Below are 23,228 nucleotides of genomic sequence, written 5' to 3' on the forward strand. Positions count from 1 at the left end.
AATCCTGTTACTCAACAAGAGACTTCGCTTTTACAGGTAGAGTACTCAGAGGAAAACAGACACAGGATATTGATAAAAACCAGAAAGCCTTATGGATCAAAACCGAGAAGAGGAGAAGGAAGGCTCTGGACTCCCCAGCCAGAAGGTACTTCAGAAGTTCTGGGGAAACCTGTGGAGCAGAGAAGTTATCCATAATGGCCTTGCTACCAGGATAGATCTAGAAAGTAAGTTGTTGTTGTTGTTCTGGAGGCTTAATGGCACATAAGCTGCAAAGGCTATAATGTGCCTATTCACTTATTATATTAAAACATGAGTTTTCCAAAAATCAGAAGAAAATCTGAAATCAGAAATAATTAAAAAGCCCAGTTTGCCTGAGAAAGTCAAAAAATTCAGAAATATTTGCCTTATCACCAATGAGATTTTCAAGAGTTATTAGTTTATGAAGATTAACCAGTGAGATCAAGGATGAAGTTCTGACTTGTTTATAATAGGAGCAGACAATAAGAATATGTTTTACAGTCAAATTATTAGAACAATGTGTACATTGTGTGGATCATCTCCTGTGAGTAAATGAAGGTGGGTCAGATGGGAATGTCCTATTCTTGCCCTTGAAAGGACTACTTCTTCTCGTCTCGATGTACGGATACTGGAGCGCCAAATTTTCGGATCATGTTTAAACTGAAAGAGTTTATTATTAGTCTGGGAGTGCCAGAGTGCTGTCCATTGTGATAGGCAAGCAGCATGAATGGTTAGTGCATAATCTGATGCTGGAACAGGGATATTGGTTAAATCTAAGGTAGTTGGATTTTTTGCAGCTTTATCGGCCAGTTCATTGCCTAAAATACCGGAATGGGCTGGAATCCAGCAAAAAGTGACCAGTTGGTTTCGTTCTTTAATTTGCAGTAATAAGCTTCTGATTTCATCTAGAACAGGGTGAACTTTATCGGAGGAATTACATAACGACATGATTGAGCTGAGTGAATCAGTGTAAATAACAGATTTTAAAGTACAGTTAGAATAGAGATTTTGTAAAGCTAGCTTTATTGCATATAATTCAGCAGAAAATATACTAAATTCTGATGGAAGGGGAAACTGATACAATTGTATTCGGAAACACTGCAGCTGCTCCAAAATTTGAATTAGATTTAGAGTTATCTGTATAGATTGGGGAGAAATCAGTATATCTTTGAGTGTGAACTGCATGAATTTGGTTGACATTTGATGCTTGCAAAGTATTCTTTCTCCATTGACAGAGATAAGTGTCACAGGTTGGAAGAGGAGGAGGAGCCCATGGTGGTTGAGTATAGGTTGCTACCTGCTTTAAGGAATGGACGGAAATATTCCAAACTTGCACCAATTCAAGAAGGCGAAGACCAGCTGGTTTGACTATGCTAGATTTGTTTCTGTATAGGATTGCTAACGGTGGGTTGAAAAGGTATGACTGAACGGGATGAGAGGCACAACTTTGTATCTTGACAGCATATTTGAGTAACAGTGTTTTCCTGCGTAAAGTTAGTGAGGGCTCGTGAGCATCAATGTAGAGACTATGTGCTGGCGACGTTCTGAATGCACCGATTTCAATTCTCAAAGCACTGTGTTGAATGGGATCAAGCAAGTGTGTTGCACTCTTTCTGGCAGAATCATAGATTGGAGCACCATAATCGAGACGGGATATGATTAATGCCCTGTATAACCGAAGAAGGGAGGTACGATCTGCACCCCACGTTTGAGCAGATAACGCTCTCAGTATGTTTAACTTTTTTAGACATGAAGTCGGTACATTTTTAATATGATCTAGGAAATTTAACTTGTTGTCAAGGATTAAACCAAGAAATCTGATGTTGCTGGTGACCGGGATAAAGACATTAGAAATTTGAAGTTCAGGATCTGGATGAAGTTTGCGTTGTCTACAGAAATGGATGGCAACTGTTTTCTGCTGCGAGAGCCGATAGCCGTTGAGGCTCGCCCATTGTTGAATTTATTAAGTGCTATCTGAAGCTGTCTTTCAATAGACCTCATGTTTTGAGAATGACAGGAGATGGAAAGGTCATCTGCATAAAGGTAAGTCTCAACTGTATTTGGAAGCTGCTTAGTGATAGAATCATGTACTGATCCCTGTACTGAATCATGCACTCAGTACTGATCCCTGTGTTTCCGCAACTTTCATCCTTCCTGGATGAAAGTTGCGGAAAGGGAATGTTGGTATCGAACTTGAAATGATCTAGTATGTAAGAAGTTGTGAACAAATATAGAAAGGTTGCCTCGTAGTCCGAGAAGGTAAAGATCACTAAGTATACCATACCGCCAGGTGGTATCGAAAGCCTTCTTTATGTCTATTGAAACCATTACTAGATGTTCGTGTTTGACAAAAGCATTACGGATGGCAAATTCAGCCTTGACCATAAGATCTAAGCATGACCGGTTTTGACGAAAGCCATATTGACTATGGCTCATTAGCTGTTCCGACCCAATGATCCAGATGAGTCTTCTGTGGATAATTTTCTCAAGAATTTTGCTGAGGCAGCTTGAGAGAGATATGGGTCTATAGCTATTGGGGTTGGATGGATCTTTTCCAGGCTTCAGGAATGCCAAAATTGTTGATTGATGACAAGAAGCTGGAAAAACATTTTCTAAAAATATGCGATTGTAAAAGACCAGGAGGCAGCGCAAAGCTTTGTCATCAAGACGTTGTACCATGACATAATAAATCCCATCTGGCCCAGCAGCACCATTGCGAGCTGTTCTAATGACATGTAAAAGTTCAGAATATTGCAGAGGTTTGTTACATGGGAGGAGACGGGCAGTTTGAAAATGAATAGCATGCTTTTCTTTAGTGTTTTTAATTCTTTGGAATGAGGTAGTATAGGCTGACGTTGCTGAGATTTCTGCAAATGTATTGCCTAAATTATTAGCTATATCTACAGGAATCGAGAGATCTTTCCCCTTCCAGGAGAGGATTGGAGAAGGTATGGTAGGAAACTTACCAGACAGCTGTCTAATTTTTTTCCATATTATTTTGGGATCAGTATTTCTGTGAAAACTGGATGCAAAACGGGTCCAGGATTCTTTCTATGCTTGCTTTTGTATGAAGCGTGCTTTTGCCCTTAATTTCTTATAATTAATGAGATTGACTGTGCTCGGACATTGCCGAAACAAATTCCAGGCTTTATTTTTTGCTCTCTTTGCTGTGGTGCATTTGTCATTCCACCAGTAATTATAATGCTTTCGGCCCGGCGGATTTGATAGTGGTATTGTGTCTTTAGCCAGATTTAGAAGATGCGACGTGATGTAATCTGTCACATCACCAATATGCTGGAGGCGGATTTTTTCCTCATCAAGGTCGATTGATGATTGAAATTTTTCCCAGTCTGCTCGGACAAATTTCCACTTTCTGCAGGGTTGAATTGAAGGAGTCTTTGCTTTCAGAAAGTTGCATACTATTGGGAAGTGGTCACTGCCTATGGGATCGTTTATTACATACCACTCTATGGTTGGGACTAGTACTGGTGAACAAATTGAGAGATCTATTGCTGAAGTGTGTCCTACTGGGAGCTGTACGTGTGCCGGTGCACCAGTATTTAGTATACTGATATTTAGTGCCTCTAAAAAGCTTCTAGAAAGTAAGAAAACAAAGAATGTACAAGTGACAGAATGGGAGATTCGGGAGAAAGAAGTAGAACAGTCGACCAGGAAGATACAGGGGAATGGGAACGAGATTAGCACGGTGCGTGCGAAGTTTTTTTACAGTTCCAGCAAATAGAAGTTTTTCTTAAATTTTCGGCATTTTATTGACTAAATTGACATATTAATTTATTTATAGCAGTAGCTTATATTTCTAGTTACAATACTTAGTTTAATTTGAAATTAGATAGAGATTTTGTGGGTTTTTACTTGGTATCGTTAAAACGTGTACCGTTCGAAACTTGCCGCCATTGTTGATGCGGAATAGCATTACGTATATCTCGAACTTTATAGTGTAAGGCATAACGTAAAACTAGATAGCGTAATACGTAGCATTGTAGTAGAAATCTGTTAGCTTAGTATAGTATTGGCAATTAATCAATTAAATTTATAAATCCTTTTCATTTTAATTGTTAACTAAATTGTATTTAATCGGAAATCATGCCCCAGACTAGAGCAGCAAAGCAACTTGCGCAAAGTAGCAAAAGGGCTGTGGTTCGCGGGAGAACCGCAGGGGACGATTCTCTAACGCATCAGAGTCTAAAAAAACGTGCAAAATGCGACATGTTTGCGGATCCCTCTCGAACAGGACATGATCTAGCTATGGAGGATGTCGTTGTTTGTGCTAGGTGCAGAGATGTGAAAGAATTAGGTGCCAGCTCAGTGTTCTGATGGGCGTCTATGAAAGCTTGAAGAATCGGGTGGATGCACTCGAAGGAATTAAAATGGGGGCCCAACCAGTTTTCAGCTGCCCAACTCAACGGCAGAGCCCACGCTTATGCACCAGGCAACACAGCGGTAACCTACAGGGCAGAATTCGCTGGTCCCACAGGAGCTAGTTATTTGATTAAAGAGGCCTGTGCGCTCCGGATTTATTATTATCAAAATTACTGTAACTCAGAGCGAAAACGGATACAAAATAGATTGTGACAAGTTTAATAATCCTTCTTCAATTAAACTGACAGTTAAGAATGGAGCATGAGGGCGTGTACTGCCAGTCTTGTACATGTAGTGCGTGATTAATTGTTGGGTGTTGAAGCCTGTGGCTGGGATGCATGCGGACGTTGCCAGCGTTTGTCAATAGTCAGGATTACTGTTTCGATGATAGGGTGGACTCGACATCCACTGCTCCTGTTGACTGAGGTATTGGAGCATTTGATGCTCCAATACCTCAATCACGCACTTCACGTACAAGACTGGCAGTACACACCCTCATGCTCCATTCTTAGCTGTCAGTTTAACTGAGGAAGGTTGACAAAACAACCGAAAGTTTTTTGTTTGTATGTATCTAATCAAATATATGTATATTTCCTATTATTAAACTTGTCACAATCTATTTTGTATCCGATTTCGCTCTGAGTTACAGTAATTTTGATAATAATGAATCCAGAGCGCACAGGCCTCTTTAATCATATATGAACTGTTCTTGGCCAACAAACATAAGACATAGTCGTGAAACTGCAAAAGAATTTCATCTTTATAGCCCGTGGCAAACAACATCTCAGATTTGCTCACAGGTGCAAATCAAACAAAGTCATCCCGAAAGGATTTCTCTACAAACCACCGTTTCCTAACGAATGTATGCGACGTGCCTGTTCAAACTTCAGCTACAAGAACCTGAGCATATGGATTGGCTGCCTTCATCAAGACTTGCAAAATGCTTCAACGATTAAAACAGCCCTGCTGATCGAACTTAGAAGTCTAGTTCCCGATCCTGTTTATACTGATATAATCCATATCTTCTGCTACCAAGCGGTCAGAGAATCTGATCGCTATTGTACACGTCAAAAACATAAGTTCGATGCTTTAATTGGTGAGTCCCGTAAATTTCGTCATCAGCATAATACCCCTTCCACAAGTCGCACAGATTTTGTATTGAACTTGAGCAACAAACAGTTATCTACAGAACAAGTAGACTTGTTGACTCTGGGCATGAAATTTACTGTCCTTCCAAGAAACCCACCAGTCACTGATATTGCCTTAGGCGTAGAAGCGTGTTTAAAACGTTTCCCTCAAGATGTGGCAAACACAATTTTCCTAAAATCTGCAACAATTTTGCACCATGTTCGCCCTGCTTCTTCCAGTCTCAACTGCAAACAAATTTCTGCCCTTAAGATATTGAAACAAGAATCAACCATCGTCATCCTACCGGAAGATAAAGGACGTCGAACAGTCGTAATGAATCTCACAGATTACGAGACAAAAGCCTTGTTGCTCTTGCAAGACACTTCTGTTTACCGACCCTTAACCGTTCCTCCCATCAAAGCTTTGGAACGATGGGAGTCGAAAGTGAACATCCTCGTCAACAGTTGGCTTAAACAAAAGAAAATAACAGAATCAACACGTAATCACCACTGTGCCTCCGGCACAATTCTACGGATTCCACAGTTCTACGGACTACCGAAGGTTCACAAAGACGGTACACGGTTAAGACCCATTGTCTCCTGTTGTGGCTCACCGAGTTATGAATTAGCAAAGTTTGTCTCGGGGCTCCTTTCTCCCCTAGTAGGCAAGACCACCAACACCGTCTCCAACAGTAGTGAATTCATAGAACCGATCCGAACGATACGATATCCATCTCACAAGATCAAATCATGGCAGCATTTGATGTTGTTTCACTTTTCACCTCCATCCCAGTAGAACTTGCCATCACATGTGCAAATTTACTGATCCACTCTATTTTCCTGCACAATTGCTCATTATACTCATCAGATTCTTAGGCCTATAACAGACACCTACTCTCATAATGACCGAAGAGCAGAAAGGATGCAAACGTCGAGCAAAGGAGGCAAGGAGCAATTAACCATAGATTCCCCGGTTATGGAGCAAGCCTACAAGAAGCGCCGCAACATGTACACAGCCTAAATCGATTACCGCACGGCCTTCGACTCCATGCCTCATAGAGGCTAATAGAGGCGCTGAACATCTACAGTCAATTCGATAGTGACAAACTTCCTAGGAGTAACGATGGCGAAATTGAGTACTGCGATTAAGGTCGAAAACTTCACAACTAGGCCATTCCCCATCAGGAAAAGAATCTTTCAGGAAGATGCCATGAGCCCTCTGTGGTTCTGTCTAGCACTCGCTATCCACTATGTGCTCAACAGCAACAAGTACGGATATAACCTCAAAGAAGGAAGGAAGAACCTGTACATCCTCAGGCACCTGATGTACATGAATGACATCAAGCTCTAGGCTGGAACAAAGAAGTACCTCCAGCAACTACTCTAGATCATCGAAGAATTCAGCAATGATATTAGGATGGAATTTTGTCTAGACAAATGCAAGACCCACGGACTGCACCACCAGGAAAAATTAGTCAACCAAAACTACCAGCTGCAGACTGGTAAAGCGATCGAAGCCATGGAAGAAGGAGAGGCCTACAAATACTTGTGGATGATGCAGGCTCGGCAGTTACAGCACAAGGAAATTTAGGCCTGCCTGACCGAAAAATACCATCAGAGATTCAGAAGCCAGCTGAAAGCATAGCTGAACGGAGTGAACACAGTTAAATCCATAAACACCTATGCAGTTCCAGTGCTAACATACTCCTTCCTGGTCATAATCTTTCGGGGTCTAACACCGAGCTGGAGGATATCATGAGAAAGACAAGGACAATGATGACCAAAAGCCGATATCACACCCGAAATGTGCCGTGAAGAGACTGACTATTGCCCAGAAAGTGGGAGGAAGGGGCCTGATAGATCTCATTGAGCAGCAGAACACAGCGATAGTTAACCTGAAGGATTACTTCCAGAAACACATCAGCACTCCAGCAGGCCATAAGGAAGATAGACAAGCGGTATACCCCACTCAACCTATGCGAGGAGTCCCCCCACAACCAGAAGGTACAAACGAAGCTAGAAAGATGAGCAGAAAAGACACTCCACTCCAGACACTACAATGATCTCCATCAAGATCACATAGATAAAATTGCTTCCTATGCATGGCTCACGAGCGGGACGCTCTTCCCTGAGACTGAAGGATTCATGCTCGCTGTCCAAGACCAGGTAAACAACACCGGTAACTATAGAAAATACATCGCCAAGGGACCGGGAATGTTCGATGACACATGTCGATGCCACCTGGCCTCAGAAACGATCAACACATCACCGCCGGATGCAAGGTGATGACCCAAACTGAGTACAATCATAGACACGACCAGGTAACCAGGATAATACATTAGAAGCTTTCAAGGATATACCAGTTGATCGAAGAAAGTGTACCGTACTACAAGTACGAACCTCAGGCAGTACTAGAGACCCCAACCCACAAGCTGTACTGGGACAGCGCCATAATCACAGATAGCACAATCCCGCACAACAGACAGGACATAACCCTTGTGGACAAGAAGGAAAAGGCCTTCTGATTGACATAGCGGTACCCAACACTGGCAACCTGCAGAAAACCCATGGGGAAAAATCAGGAGGTACACGAACCCAAGACAGGAGATCAAAGAGATGTGGCATATGCAACAAGTAACGACCATCCTCTTTATCGTGTCAACCACAGGTATGGTACCAAATACCTTCATAACATCCTAGAGACAATAGGTCTCCCAGCGAACACCTACAAGGAACTCCAGAATGTCGCAATCCTGAACACCTGTAGGATAGTCAGAGAGTTCCACGACCAACAGTAACACAACACATAACAACAACTATCCTGTGTAAATAAAAATAAATAAATTTACTTGGTAGCAATACCCGTCACGAGGTGGATCCCCCAATCAGGGAGAAATAATATAAGAGCAATAATGATAATCTCATTAGGATTAGCATTCTGCTGACCGCATGCTAACACGTACATTTTTCTGTAGTCACACACACATTATTGACTATTAGGCTTAGCTAGATTTCTCTATTTCCCGTATTCCAAGAATACGATACGTCTGTGAAATACTGAATTGGAGCAAGTGAGGTCACGCGTTTTCTTACTCTGCGTTTAATGCTAAAAAATTTTGCTATTCCAAAAAATTTTGTCAAAGTTTAAAATATGCCAAGCCATTACCAGACGAATTCCATAGGGCTCGAAAAACACGTGTAGACCGTGCGAACATAATACACCTGCCGTTCCTGCGAACATAATACACCTGCCGAACACAAGGCGAACATAATACACCTGCCGTTTCTGCACTAATTGCAGGAACGAATTTATATCGGGATACAGTCGCCTGTAAATGAGGGCTATAATTATAATGTTAATGGAAATGTTACAGTCTTCATTAGTCAGTTGCCTCCAGAATACAGAAATCCTTGTACGCGGCGGCATACTACTGATAGCGTATTATATTCCAAACACCATTATAATGAAATCATCGCTGATGCTGGTTCTAACAGCGGGAAGAGCATTGAAAACGTAAATGAATATAACCAAATGCACAATAGCCCGAGTCTAGACGTCCCAAGTGAAATATTGAACTCGGCTATGGCAGCTTGCCTAGGAACAAATGTTTCAAACCAGTTGAGTATGAACTAACAAGCCGATGACCAAACATTAGATGACATCCAAACTCTTGATATGAGTGAAAAGCAGCAAACCATCCCAATCGATCTCCCTCTCGAATCCACTAAAACAACTGCTCTCCCCATGCAGGAAATAACCTACCAGAATACTTCATCTCACAAAATTGATATGCTTCCTGAACGGCATAGTCTTGAAGATATGGTGAAACCAATGAAAAATATCTGGCAAAACTTCTTAGCGATAACTATCGACTCAACATTCAAAACACTTGAGATTAGAGATAAACTGTTACTGCTCAGAAAACAAATTAACCACCTAACGTTCCTAGTCACCGACTTAATCTGCATAGTATCGTTACCGTCCCTCCCACGCCAAGTGGGAAAGGCCGGGGTTCGAATCCCGTCGATGACGTGAGGAATTTTAATGGGGTTATTCCCTCCGTGGATGAGTTAATCGGTCTCAGGGATAGATAGCAAGGTTTTTTCCCCAGAAACTGTGGTTTTTCGTTTTTTTTGCCAGCAAAACAGGAAAATCGACCAGAGAACACACACAATTTACATACATATATATGGGTTTATGTAATGAATTACAGGTAACCCTAATATAATAATAATCACCGACTTAGTTAACCTTTCAGAGCTATCCAAACTCGGTCATTACCAACTTCCTCCCATCACAGGAACTGATTGGTAAAGAGTAAATTTTGTTTCTCTTTTTGGTTTAGTCAAATCAGGGGACATTTACTAAGACGTGAAATATTGCTTATTATTATATGAATACACAAAACCCATTAGAGAAGCAGTTGGGGTTCCTTTTTGCAAATCTAAATCCGATGATGAGAGAATTGCACAAGTGGAACCTCAAAACGGACACCCGTACAACAATAGAGTATGTTCAACAAGCCCTCACAACGAACCTATGGAGGCCCTGACAAAACCACGCACCCAGATACCACCCACCCCTGCTCCTCTGTTCTCTCGCTCCTTCAACAGGCATTCACAAGAAGACCAATTAGATCCTCTCAGCTCCCCTTTTACAACTACCACTTCCACAGATCTCGGACCATCCTACGACTCTAGCAGCACACAACAAAACTCAACTGTCCCCTTTCTCTCAGAGAGATCAGTACACGAACCCCAGATTGATCTGAAAGGATCCACTAGCTTGTTTGCAAAAGTCGTTCAGGTAGCAGCCGCCAGTACAAATGCGGACCCTTTCGCTAGAAGTAGGTCTACCAGAAGCAGCATGTTGAATCCAGATGGATCGAACGCCGTGAAATCAATCAATAAGCGCACTCAGTGTATGGAAACTCCCAGTGAAACTCTCGGGCTCAGGCACGTTTGTGAAACTTACAACAGTTGGGTTGGAAAGTTTTGGAGTGTCAGCCGACAGTTACGAGACAGAATGTTTCCGAGGCAATTCGTTCCAAATCAGCTTGTAAGGCCGTTTCAACGAAAGCACCTTTGTTCCCAGTTAGCCTTAACGGTTTAATTTATCATCTTTAAATTCCTGCTTCAAAGTCGTTGTTGCTCTCTCCTTTACGTCCTGGTTGGTGTTGTTGCTTTTAAAAATAATAAATGTTGTTTCTCTTTAGCAATCGGTTTAGTCAAATCAGGGGACATTTACTAAGACGTGAAATATTGCTTATTATTATTTGAGTACATTAGATAAGCAGTTGGGGTTCCTTTTTGCAAATCTTGTGCAAAAGACGGGGACGAGAGTATTTTATTATGGAAGTCAAGAAGATCCACCCTCATTTGAAACTCTCCCGACCTCACTTTCAACATTTAATTTTTGGTAATAAGGACAGTGGTAACTTATAGATTTGTCCATTTATACAATATAAATTCGATAGCTGTCTTAGATATATTGTTGAAAATCTTAGTCATATATTAGTCAGTTACTTCTTTTCTTAACTTTGAAATATAATAAAAATACATGGGTAAAGTTGTGGATTTCCCTGTAGTCTGATTCAGAATCACCTGAAGTGGATAAAGAAGGAAACTCAGATGCTCTGTGATTTGTTGCAGTCTTAGATGAGATGTTTGATATTTACTTGCTTACTTACTATCAGTTTATTAATACAAGGTTCATCCCCTGCACAGCAAGTGGGCTAGGAGGGTGTACAGAAATTTTACAATATACATTATACACTTTTGTACAAATTTTCAGATCTTTACAATATAATTATTGTATAATAATAACTATTAAATAGTTATATATATATACATTTGCTTAATTGTATTCACTTTGAAATAACATAACAGATTTATTTATATTCATTACATTATTGTATTTAATTGTTCATATCATCAAATTTCTAATAAAAACTGCTCAATTTTCACAGCAATCTTGGAGATTTAGTCCAGATTTGGTCTATAATTTGGCTTCTGTAGGTTTTATTGACTTCAAACTTTACCGGATCAATGGAGAAGGTGTTGAAGTGTTCAATGGTGTTACATGAGAACATTCCTTTTAGGGAGTCCAAGTTTGATAGCTTCAGTAATGACTTCTATTTCTTCCTCTTGTTAGTGCGATGATATCTTCTATTGAATGGGCATCAATATGGCGATTTAGCAGTTTGGTAAGCATTGACAGATTTTTTTTTAGGACAATCAACTTCCAGGAGGTCATGCCTAGGTTGACTAGGAGAATGGATTTCGAGATGGTGAAGAGGTTCCCTCCCAGACGGTTCAGCCACCGCAGATATTCCATTGATAGAAATTTATTACATCGAGAGGTAGATGCAGAGGACTAGATTTCTGAGTAAAATAGTGGTATTGGTGTGAGACATGTATTAATGTATTGTCCAATTAGTTTGGTGTTGTGACAACCTGCGAGCTCCTGGCGGACAGTAGTAGTAGTAGTAGTAGTGGCATATGATGCAAGAAAGCAAGTGTATGAGCTTATACAGCATCAGCAAAAAAAAAAAAAAAAAAAAAACCCATTCCCTCCAAATGCCTGTCCAGTTCCTCCTTAAATTTATTTAACCTATCAACTTCGACAACGACAGATGGAAGTTTGTTCCAGCAATTAACCACCCGCTGGCTAAAGGCAAATTTCCGCAGCACATCTATTCTACATCTGTCTTTTCTTAATTTGAATTTATTTCCCCTTAGGTTCGTAACCTGAACAAGTGGAAGGATCCCATCAGAATTCAGCGTGCTCAACCCATTCAAGGCCTTATACCCTCAATGAGATCACCGCGCAGGTGCCTAGTCTCCAGCCACTGCAATTTTCAGAACTTTAGACTCTCTTGGTAAGAGGATCCCTTCATTCCCTTCACCAATCTTGTTGCCTGTCTCTGTACACGCTCAAGCAAATCTACATCCTTCCTGAAATGAGGCCTCCAGACCTGTACGCAGTACTCAAGGTGTGGCCTGACCATTGCCTTATACAGAGGGAAAATCACCTCCGGTTCCCTGCTAGCAAAATTCCTATATATCATTGACAGACCCCCATGACCTGCCCTGGCAGCCTGTCTGCATTGCTCAGAAAACTTCATATCTGACTGCACAATTACTTCCAGTTCTTTCTCATTTTCTACCACCTTAAGTGTAGTACCACACAGTTGGTACTTTTCTCTCGGGTTACGTCTACCCATATGCAGTACTTTGCATTTGTGTTACATGAGAACTGTTGCAACTTCTTCAGTTGCAACTTCTTAGCTCATCTGCCTAAATTATCTAGATCCTGTTTCAGTAGCACACTGCCATTACTGTCATTAACAACCCTACCAACCTTTGTATCATCTGCAAACTTCGACACTAAGCCCGATATATCTTCTTCAATATCATTGATAAATATACAAAACAACAGAGGACCCAACACCGAACGTTGTGGGACTCCACTAATAACATTAGTCCACGAAGAGCAGCACCCATAAATTACCGCCCTCTGTCTTCTCCCACTCAACCATCCTTTTATCCATTGTAGCAGCTTACCCTTAATACCATTCTGCTCCATGTACAATAGTCTTCCATGCGCAACAGTGTTAAAAGCTTTCCTGAAATCCAAATATATGATATCAAAATTATTTTTTGCATCCAGTTCCTTTGTAACCACATTATAATATCCTATCAAATTTGTCAGACAAGACTTTCCGTTAACAAACCCATGCTGTGTCTGAATTATTGCTGCAGTCTTGACTAGATGATCCCGCAATGCATCTTTAGCCAGTGACTCCATTATTTTACCCAGAGCAGAAGTTTAACTAACTAGTCTGTAAATAATCGTGTCACCATTCTATCCCCCTTTGTGAATTGGGGATACATTTGCACATCTCCAGTCAGTGGGGATCTCCCCTGAGTCTAAGGGGAGGCTATATTTGAAATATAGCCCAGAAAGCAGCATAGGTCTTCTTCTTTGCCTTTCGGAAGTCTTCCTTGAAATTTAAGTCTTCATCCCACGTTAGTCCCAGGTCAGTATGAGATGAAACTTTGGGGAATGACTCACCAATAACCGTAACTTGAATGTCATTCTTGACCTTCCTCTTCGTGATTGGCATGTGGGCTGACTTGGCATTGTTGAGTTCGAGTCCAGCTCGCTGTAAAAAGTGAATTAACTGTTCAATTTGCTTGGTGGTTTCTTTATTAATTTTTTGTATTTGTTTGGGGTGTTGTGAATTGATAAAGAATTTTAGATCATCAGCGAAGGAACTAAAATTTGGATTTTTTGCAAGGAATGGTTCAAGTAGGATTGCAAAGAGGGTTGTCGACATCACCCCGCTTTGAGTTACACCCCTTGTCGCATAGGTTGTTTTCTGCTGAGTTCCGTTGGCTATAATTAAGTGTCTCCGCTGTAGTAAGGACTTCAGAATGCTGACAATTTGGTTAGATGCTTTGAAATATTCTATTAAGATGCCTATAAGAATAGGAATGGAGACAGTGTCGAAGGCAGATTTGATATCGAAGAAGATTGTGTCCAGTTGGGCTCTGTCATTCAAGGCTTTTTGTGCTCTGAAGAGAGTATCGAGGAGACTAGAGATCGTGGACCTATGGTGCAGGACTGTGTGGAGGTAGGGATATGTTTTGCCCTATGATAGCTCTAGAAGATGTAGTTTCTTCAAGATTAATTCTAATAGGCTGTTTTTTGGCGTTTATTTTTCAGATACTTTATATGGGAAGCGTGAAAAGTATTTTTATGATCTAGAAGCTAAGAGTGTCTTCAAGGTTACTTCTAGTAAACTTCATTCTTGAAATTTCATTATCAGATACTTTGTCATCTTTAGATCCGAGGTGGGAGAATTCTTTGCACACATTATCTGGATTGTTACCTCCTGTATTCTGTATCCCTATTAAGAATTGTAAATTATCTTAGTATCACTTGAGGTTAAATTATGTTTTATCAGTCTGATCAAACTAAAATAGATATTTAAAATATACAGCACAATTTGTTGGGAGGATCAGTCGTTTAACAATTCTGCTTTTCTAGATAAGGTCACAAGTATAGTTTTAAATTAGCAATATAAAGGTGCAACTGATATGCATTGCCAAGCACAGATAATGCCTTCGTGGGTAGCACAGTTGGTAGAATCGCCATTCTCTCCATACCGGGTGAAAAAGGCCTCAGTTTGAATCCGATCGATGACGGGAGAATTTTGGGTCTGTTTCACGACATTGCTTAGTTAGTCGGTCTCAGGCGAGGGTACCATGGGTTTTTTCTTCCAGAAATTCGGGTTTCGCGACCAGCAAACAGAATATCGACCACAGTGCACTCACAATTTACACAAATATAAATGGGGCAGCATGCCCTTTGTCGCCGATATATATGTATATATACATCGGCCCTGGAGAGATTGTGCAAGGCTCAAGGGGTAGAATTTTTTTTCAGCCTGGTCTGTGCTTATTGACATTAGAGACTGCTTTTATAGGGATGGGGTATACTTAAATAGAAATGGAGCAAGAATATCGAGGCAGTGTTAGGTGGGTCGGAAAACTGCTAGCTTCGGGGGCTACACAGACTAAAAGGTTAACAGTGACCGCAAGCAGAGGCAAAACTGATTCTTGCATTGCTTCTATTAGAATGAGCATCAGCCTGGAAAGCAAGGTAATGGAGATTTCCAGGACTGCTGGGAGTCATAGTGGAATAAGTAAATACATGTGCTGTGTTAGGGTAGGTGCAAGTATACTTGCATGTACACCAGTGCTAGGAGTATAGTTAATAAATTTGATGAGCTTCAAGTGCTAGTCAAGTCATCGAAGACAGATATCGTTGGGATATCAGAGACGTGGTGTCACACAGACATAAGCAGTGGCGCATTATGATCTCCGTTGTCAATGTGCCAATAAACAACAAAACAAAAACAAACAAAACATAAGCAGTGCATAATTGGAATTTTTGGATTAAAATATGTACAGCAAGGATAGTTTGTTTGTTTTAGGATTTTATGGCGCATTAGTATCTAAGGCTATAATGCTAGGGTTACCATCTTCTGCACTGATAAAAAGAGGACATTTACATATTTTGAGGCGAATAAAAGAGGACAAAAAGTTCATCTTGGATTAAAAATACAAATATATTATGCAAATAATAAAAAAAGAAAATGTAAATCGCATTTACTAATGTTTAGAATTAGTACATTCGTATTTGTCTTGAGAAATTATTTCTTTCAGTAGCCCTGGATTGCCTCTCAAATGTGTAAAAATCAACGCATGACAATGTTTGAAATTGTACTGCAAAAACAAAATACCTTTTACAGAATTGACATTTAACCTATTCCTTTTTTTCGTCCACTGACTTTGCATTAGAGAGAATACTCTCTCTACATTTGCATTGTGAGGAGGAATTGCAAAGAAAAACTGGGCAATTTTCAACAATTCTGAATGGAATTCAATATTTTTGAATTACTAAAATATTTGGCCCACTTTTCATGTATAAGCATGTTTTTAAAGTCTTTATTATTCATTTGACCCTCAAAAATTTTGTTAAATTGGTCAAAACACTTAAAATCATAATTTGTTACCCCTTTGTCAATCAAGTAGGAAATAAAACATTCTACATCGTTCCAGCTTGGTACTACATCCATTTTCATCCATATAAAACAGTAAACGGATTCCATATGGTGAAGCCACTTATCTAAATATTCCATGCAATTTCTATACAGATTTTTTGTATCACTAGAAAACTTTACACATTCAATTACAAGTCCTTCATCATGTGTTTTGTATAGCATTTCCTTTACTCTTAATGGCATGAAGTTGTGATCCATCCGTTTCGAGATAATTTCTTTCACTGAGACTAAGACATCTAACACTTCTGCAGCTGAGTTACTTTCCCTTTCAATTCGTTGTATATGTGTATGGAATACACTCATAAGTGATTGCATGAACCAAAAATGAATCTCACTAAATCCATTTTCAAAGAACCTGTTAATCACAATGGGAATTTTTTCTTGGGACAGAAAATAAGCCTATAAAGCTGGAAACATATCTATGAGCTTTGCGATGCTTGGAAATAAAGAAAGCCATCTCGTCTTGATGTGAGAAAGGAGCTGTCTATATTCAATCTCAACAAACTGACAGTATACCTTAAGCTCTCTACATCAACTTCCCAAAGCTCTGCGGCATTCTGGAGACTGCCGCAGAGCTTTCAAAATATGTGCAGGGCAGCTCACTCCAATCAAAGTCTTGTTATGCAACAATTTCTTTAATTTTGCAAATACATTATTCCCTTCTTCATTTCGTCTCAGTCCTCCAAACATTGTATTGCAATTGTCCCCAGTGAATGCAATACATTTTTCACACAAACTATTTTTTTTCAAGAGTTTCTATAACGTTGAAATGGTATCTGCAGCCTCGTTAGGCATCTTCTGTAATTCAATTAATTTTGTTTGTAACCCTCCTTCATTTACATAAAAATACTGAATAATTAATAGGAAGATTTTTTCAGAACCATGATTACTTCCATCAGTTGAGACCCCACAGTACGCAATTTTAATTTCTTTTAAAGTTTTTACAGTAACATTAAGAGAATGATTTGCAAGTACAAAGTTTACAATGGCTTCTGTCTTGGTTCTAGAGCAGGAAAATCTTTTTGCTATCTCAGAATCAAAAAATACATTTTTTAACATGTCAGTTGTGCAATCCATGATTTGTAACTACTGTGATGTTGAACAGTGTGAAAAGCAAAGGTACCCTCTGCAGCAGCCAGATCATATTCTATTTTACAAAAAACTTTGACAACAAAATCTGTAACCTTTCCCGAAGAGGCCTCACCTTGAACTGCTTTCTTGTGCTTCTCAGTTTCAATGTGATGCTTCAAATCATCAACCCCCTTATTGGCTACTGAAACATGTGTCCCCATTCTGCAAACTTTACATTCAGCTTCCCATTCCTCTCGGCCAGATACAAAACATGGAAATTTGTTTTTCATCTCTTCTGTAAACATGCACTTCCTTTTAGGCATTTTAGGGGAAGTATAGTCTTTATAATATTAATTTTTATAATTGAAATAATAAAAAATAACTAAACTAACCTAATTGCAGAAAAGTACCTACAGGTATAAAGATGGATAATAAATATTTTTGTAATTAAAGTGAAAAACAGTATTTTAAAAAAAAAAGTAAACTTTGATATCAAATAAACTAGTGTCTGTCTCTTGATTGGATCGTTGATAAGTATACCAAATTTAGTCGACAGTTCGCAACTTTCCATCAATTTGGTGTGCACACAGCTCAAATCCATGTTTTCATATACTGCAATCAATTTCTAGGGAAAACAGTCCCTCTTAACTGTCAATATTTATTTGACATGCTGGAATTTCTGTAATTTATATATCTTTTTCTAGCACACCATCTGATTTTCACGCGTTATATACTCTCTAAACCAAAATATTGTATTGCTAGACTATATAAAATTTATATGTGCGTAAATTCTGAAGCAGGCGTGGTAACAATCTCAATGCACTAAACTGAGCGTCGTCGGGGTCTTCCGCCTAATTGTCAACACGGAAATTCGAATTGAAGAATCGTCTCCTATTCCGAAAAAGATTCTGTATAACGTAACTCGGTAGTTTTCGTCGAGTTTGAATAAAAAAATGACGTATAATATAAAAATCCGTACATTTAGACATTTATAAAAATGTCTGTTAGTATCAGAACGCTTTTGTTTTGCAGTGTGTTCAGTGTGAGTTCCAGGAAGTCTTCGAATGGTTGGATGGGATCTGCAGATTACAAGCACTGGCAGTACAAGGATACTGTACTGCAAGCTCGCATTGCTCCAGTGCAATGGGATACTGCACACAGTGGGGTGACCTTGGTCAATGGCAGCCGAGTTCATTCTTCTTGCATTTCCGCCTTGCCCCACTGTGATTGGGTTTGATTGAATGATTCGGTGGGTCAGGGGGATTCCTTCAACCTGCTTTATCAATGCTTCTTCTTATTAAAAAAAAGGAAAAATAAATAACTGGGTATACGTAATACACTGTACTAAGTGAAAAAACTTTTAGTAAGCATACCCGATAGGCATTATGTTTCCTCTTTTTTTTTCAGGCTAAAGATTTACTCCCTCGTCCAAAGGCAGGAGAGCCATATCAAGCTCGCATTGCTCCAAGTCACCTGAACGTTTTCTTGAACTTAGCTAATTTGATTTCCCGTAATGGAACCCGTCTGGAAGAAGCCGACACCGTAAGCAGTCGTGATTTAAAGTAACTTATGCTTCAGACCAGAGGTGGGCAACCTCCGACCCGCGGTCGTTTTCAAAATATATACATATAACAAATGGCCCGCCGAAGAATATATCATGAAATTATATCATGAAGAATATATATCATGAAATTATGTTTATTATAATTTTTATTATATCTGACTTTATTTAATTGTTTTTAACATTTTGATTGCGCGACGTGTAATGAATCATTTGAATTTGTGGCATATATCACGACTCGAGTAAGCAGCAGTGTTGCCACAGGTAAGCAAGCTTTACTTCTGGCAACACTGGTAAGCAGGCCTAGACTTGCACGCAGTCAGTAGTGTTCCCGGACTCTCGACTTTGCAGAATGTGATTGCCGTGCAAGTGCCATGCGTTTCAACAGCAAATGTCAGCAAATAATGGACGGATAAAAGTACATAATTTGGAGAAAAATTACCTTTTTATGAAGGCATTTTTAAACTCTATCGCAAACATAATTTAAAATCTAAGATTATTAAGGTTTTATAAAATCTTTGTAATAATTTTCGATTTAATTTTTTTTTATAATCGTTATTTTTCTAATTTTATCTTGATTTGTATTTCGTTTTTTTTATTAATAAAATTAATTATATGTATTAGTATGTAACTTATTATTATTTAATTACAGTTAAATATTGCAAAAATAACATAAAACTGTTTACGACAATATTTTTCATTATACACCATTTTAATAATCCTAAAAATAATCTTAAAAATCGTGGAAAGTTAAAAAAAAAATTGGCTGACATGTGCCTCACAGACATTTTATTTGATCCACCCTTTAAAAAGGTTGCCCATTCCTGCTTTAGATGATAATATTAGTTAAATATATTTTACTTTGAGGATGGTTATACTTCTATTTGTTGATATGGCACTGACAATGCGATGCCAGGTGAATAAAAAAGCCTATTAACACCTAACTATGTTTATTTGTTAAATTAAAGCAATATGCATTGGAATGTAAAGAAAGGCAGGGTGGTCATAAAAGTTCTGAATGATTTGAAACTGCAATAAAATAAAAGCTAGACCTGCTATAATATGAAATGACTTTACTGTCAACATACAGAATCGTTCCGGTTATTATTCTGTAATATGCGGAACTTTTGGCAGGAGCACAAATCTTTAGCGAATTCCTAAGAATAAATCCACAGACAATAACGTCTAGTGACTGCGGTGTTCAGGGACAGAACCGCCACGACTAATTCATCGATCGTATTAGTATTACAAGAAAATATTTATAACGTTAAGTTAAGAGTTAACGTTAAGAATTTAAGAATTAACAAAACTGACTCCAGTGGCTCATTACCGTAGAGGTAGGCAGCAGATGTCAGGGTGCCTTTTGAGACCAATGAGTTGTGCAACGTATTAGGCAACGCCAGATTTTAAGTTTAGGGATTTTCGAATGAAGTTCGAGAGCTGCATGGAACTTTTCTGAACTCCATATATGAATGTTATGTTGGTCCGCCATCGCCAATACATGGAAAGTTGCCTTGCCAGAGAAGCGAACCTGTTAGAGGAACGGCTCATCACAATTTCATTAAAAAAAAGACATCAGTTTTAGTTTACTGTTTCATTACACCGCCTGCACAAGTAGAACTTGTACGTATACAGTCATAGTGCTTAATTGTGGTAATTCTATGGACCTGATTGATTTGGAAATTTGTAGAAAGGATTCGCTCCGGCGTTCGACATTAATGCGTAGATGACCAGAACCTTTCCTGGACAGGCCACTTCCGGTTCACTTTAATTTTGCATAAGAGTCACTGATGCAGAAGTTGTTCTGGTTTCGGATAATCGGTTTCGTTTCAACATGTCATTCTACGCAACACAAAAAACAAGTGGCCCTACATTTCAAGGATAAACAGTACCAACAAACAGACAGGTTGTTTATCAAATCCCCACTTCAAATAATTAATCAACACAAAATCAATCATCGATTTCTCGCCAGCAAAGACTACAGAAATCAAATCTTCGTATATCCAAAACAGTTGAAAAAACTTCATTACTTTAATTATTCCAGAAATTCACCGTAATCGTAATTACCATCGCCGGCCAAAAACATTCTAAGCCGATAACACTGAAAACAACACCGACAGACTATAACATTTCAAACTACACCCACAGCCTATAACATTGCAAACTTCTCTCTCTCTCTCTCTCTCTCTCTGAACAAAAAAATCTTGATCTAAACAAAAACAATTTGAATTGTTTTTGGATACTTACTACTTAAATTGTAAATCAAAATCAATCATATTGAACACACTGAGAGATTGAAAACCTTAAAAAAAAAAGTAACAGGACATTGGTCGGTTTCCCATTGACGCCACAGCAACTCACTTTAGTAGCCTTGAGGTCCTTGAGGTTGTCTCACACATTCTCTCAGATATGCCAGACAAGCTATACTTGCTACCTGGGAGTCTAAAACGCTCATGGAACTGATATTCGGGTGAGACTCAAGTCAAGTGGACCCAAGTTCGGCGAAGTCAGGACGGTCTATAACAGCCAAACCCCCTGCTTGCACCTTCACGATGGTGGGACTGTTAATAATTTTGGGTATAACCTGTCTCCAGAGCTAAGTTCCGGTCAACCCTTCCCCATCTCTTCCATCATGCAGTATGATTGATGACTTTTGAGGTTATGATGAACATAGTAGCAAGAGCCAATATTCCTTACATTTCGAGGGTGCAGCTCTAAAACGGTGTTCGCAGGCCGATGATGGCGTCAGTGAAATACTTCTTGCAGGAATGGAATCCTTTATTGTACACTTAACTTTAAAATCTCGTCCTTTATCTAAACCTTGGTTTTCCAATAAATGTGCTAAGGCTGTTCAAGAGAAGAAGGTTGCATATCGTAATTGACTTGTTTCTAATTTTTCAGTTTCATTTTCTGCCTACACCAAAGCCCTCCAACAATTTTAAAGCAGTTATTAATTAGTCCAAACTAGAGCTTGAACAGGCTAAAACTTGCTTCTTGCCCTAATGGTAGCCGGGCATTCTGATCTCTTGCCCGCATCTATGGGCCGCACCTTATGCCGATCTCTGCTCCGACCTCTGTCCAAACCAAATGGTTCTGTTGTCACTTCAGCCAAGGATAAAGCTGACCTGCTAGCATCCCATTTTTCTTCCAACTCATGTATTATTGACCTTGGTTAAACAACTCCCACCATTCCCAACACACTCCATTCAATGCCTCCTGTGGTCTTCCGTCAAAAGGATGTCAGAAGGTTTTGAAACCTTGATGCTAAGAAAGCTCCAGGTCACGATGGTATTTCTCCACTTGTTCACAAAACCTGTGCTCCTGAACTTACTCCTGTTCTTTGCTCCCTTTTTTCACTTTCTTATTCCAAAGGTGTTTTTCTTTCTGCTTGGAAATTTGCTCATATCCAGCCAGTTCCTAAAAAGGGTGACAAATCCCTCCGAGCTAATTATTGTCCCATTACAATTACTTCTACTCTTTCTAGAGTATTGGAGAATTCAATTACCAAACTCCTAGCATTGGTGTCCACGTTCCTGTTCTTAGCTACCCTAACACAACCCATGTAACACAACCCCTACTTGTACCGCAATCTCTCAGCAATCTCTGAAATACCCTGAATCTTGTTTTCCAGGTTGCTGCTCATTCCAATAGAAGCAGTACAGTAATCACTTTCACCTCTGCCAGCGGCTATTGTTAATCTATTAGTCCTTTTATCCCCCCAAGCTAGCAGTTTTCCGACCTACCTAAAACTGCCTCGTTAGCATCAGCAAATATTCTTGCACCATTTCTATTTAAGTGTATCCCATCCCTATAGAAGCAGTCTCTCCTGTTAACAAATACAGACCAGGCTGAAAACAATTCTACCCCTTGAGCCTTGCACAATCTTTCCAGGGCCGAATTGATCGACAAGGCTCTCATAATATACTCCCTCCTATCGCGTCTGGGCAGAACTGCAGACACTTTCAAATTCAACCCTAATTCACGGCATTTTTTCAACAGTGACCTGTACTTGTTAAGTAATTCCACCGGTCTCCTACTCTTAATATCATTAGTGCCAACATGTACAACTATATCACCTTTTGTACCCTTAAAATATGATTTCCGCTTTACAACGTCATCAACCTTTGCCCCTGGCAGACATACCCTGGTCCTGTTCCACCTATCCTTTTTACATACTATGTTCCCCGTTTCCCTGAGAACAGAATCACCAACAACTACTAGTTCCTGTGGGACTAGCGAATTCTGCCTTGGTGGTTGCCGCTGTGTTGCGTGATGACCAAGTGCAAGCTCTAGCGTTGATGTGGCAGCTGAGAGCATGATGGGCCCCTCAATTTAGATCCATCGAGGGCATCCACCCTGTCCTTCAAGCTCTCATATAGGCCCATAACAACGGTGAGTTGTCTCCTGATTTCCTTACATCGCGCACACACAAAGACA

The 23,228-nt window shown here is 39.6% G+C and overlaps 1 protein-coding gene across 1 annotated transcript in view; it reads left to right on the plus strand.

The window, feature by feature from the left end:
• LOC150084481 (protein O-mannosyl-transferase Tmtc3-like) overlaps positions 1 to 23,228 on the plus strand; it is a 775,447-nt gene that overhangs the window by 608,119 nt on the left and 144,100 nt on the right. Inside the window, exon 14 of the mRNA XM_090376259.1 lies at positions 18,638 to 18,772. Coding sequence (XP_090232385.1) covers positions 18,638 to 18,772 — 135 coding nt within the window. The remainder of the gene's footprint in view (positions 1 to 18,637; positions 18,773 to 23,228) is intronic.

This window comes from Mastigoproctus giganteus, chromosome 6, assembly GCF_048544385.1.
Source record: "Mastigoproctus giganteus isolate SK-2022 chromosome 6, ASM4854438v1, whole genome shotgun sequence".
Taxonomy (NCBI): domain Eukaryota; kingdom Metazoa; phylum Arthropoda; class Arachnida; order Uropygi; family Thelyphonidae; genus Mastigoproctus; species Mastigoproctus giganteus.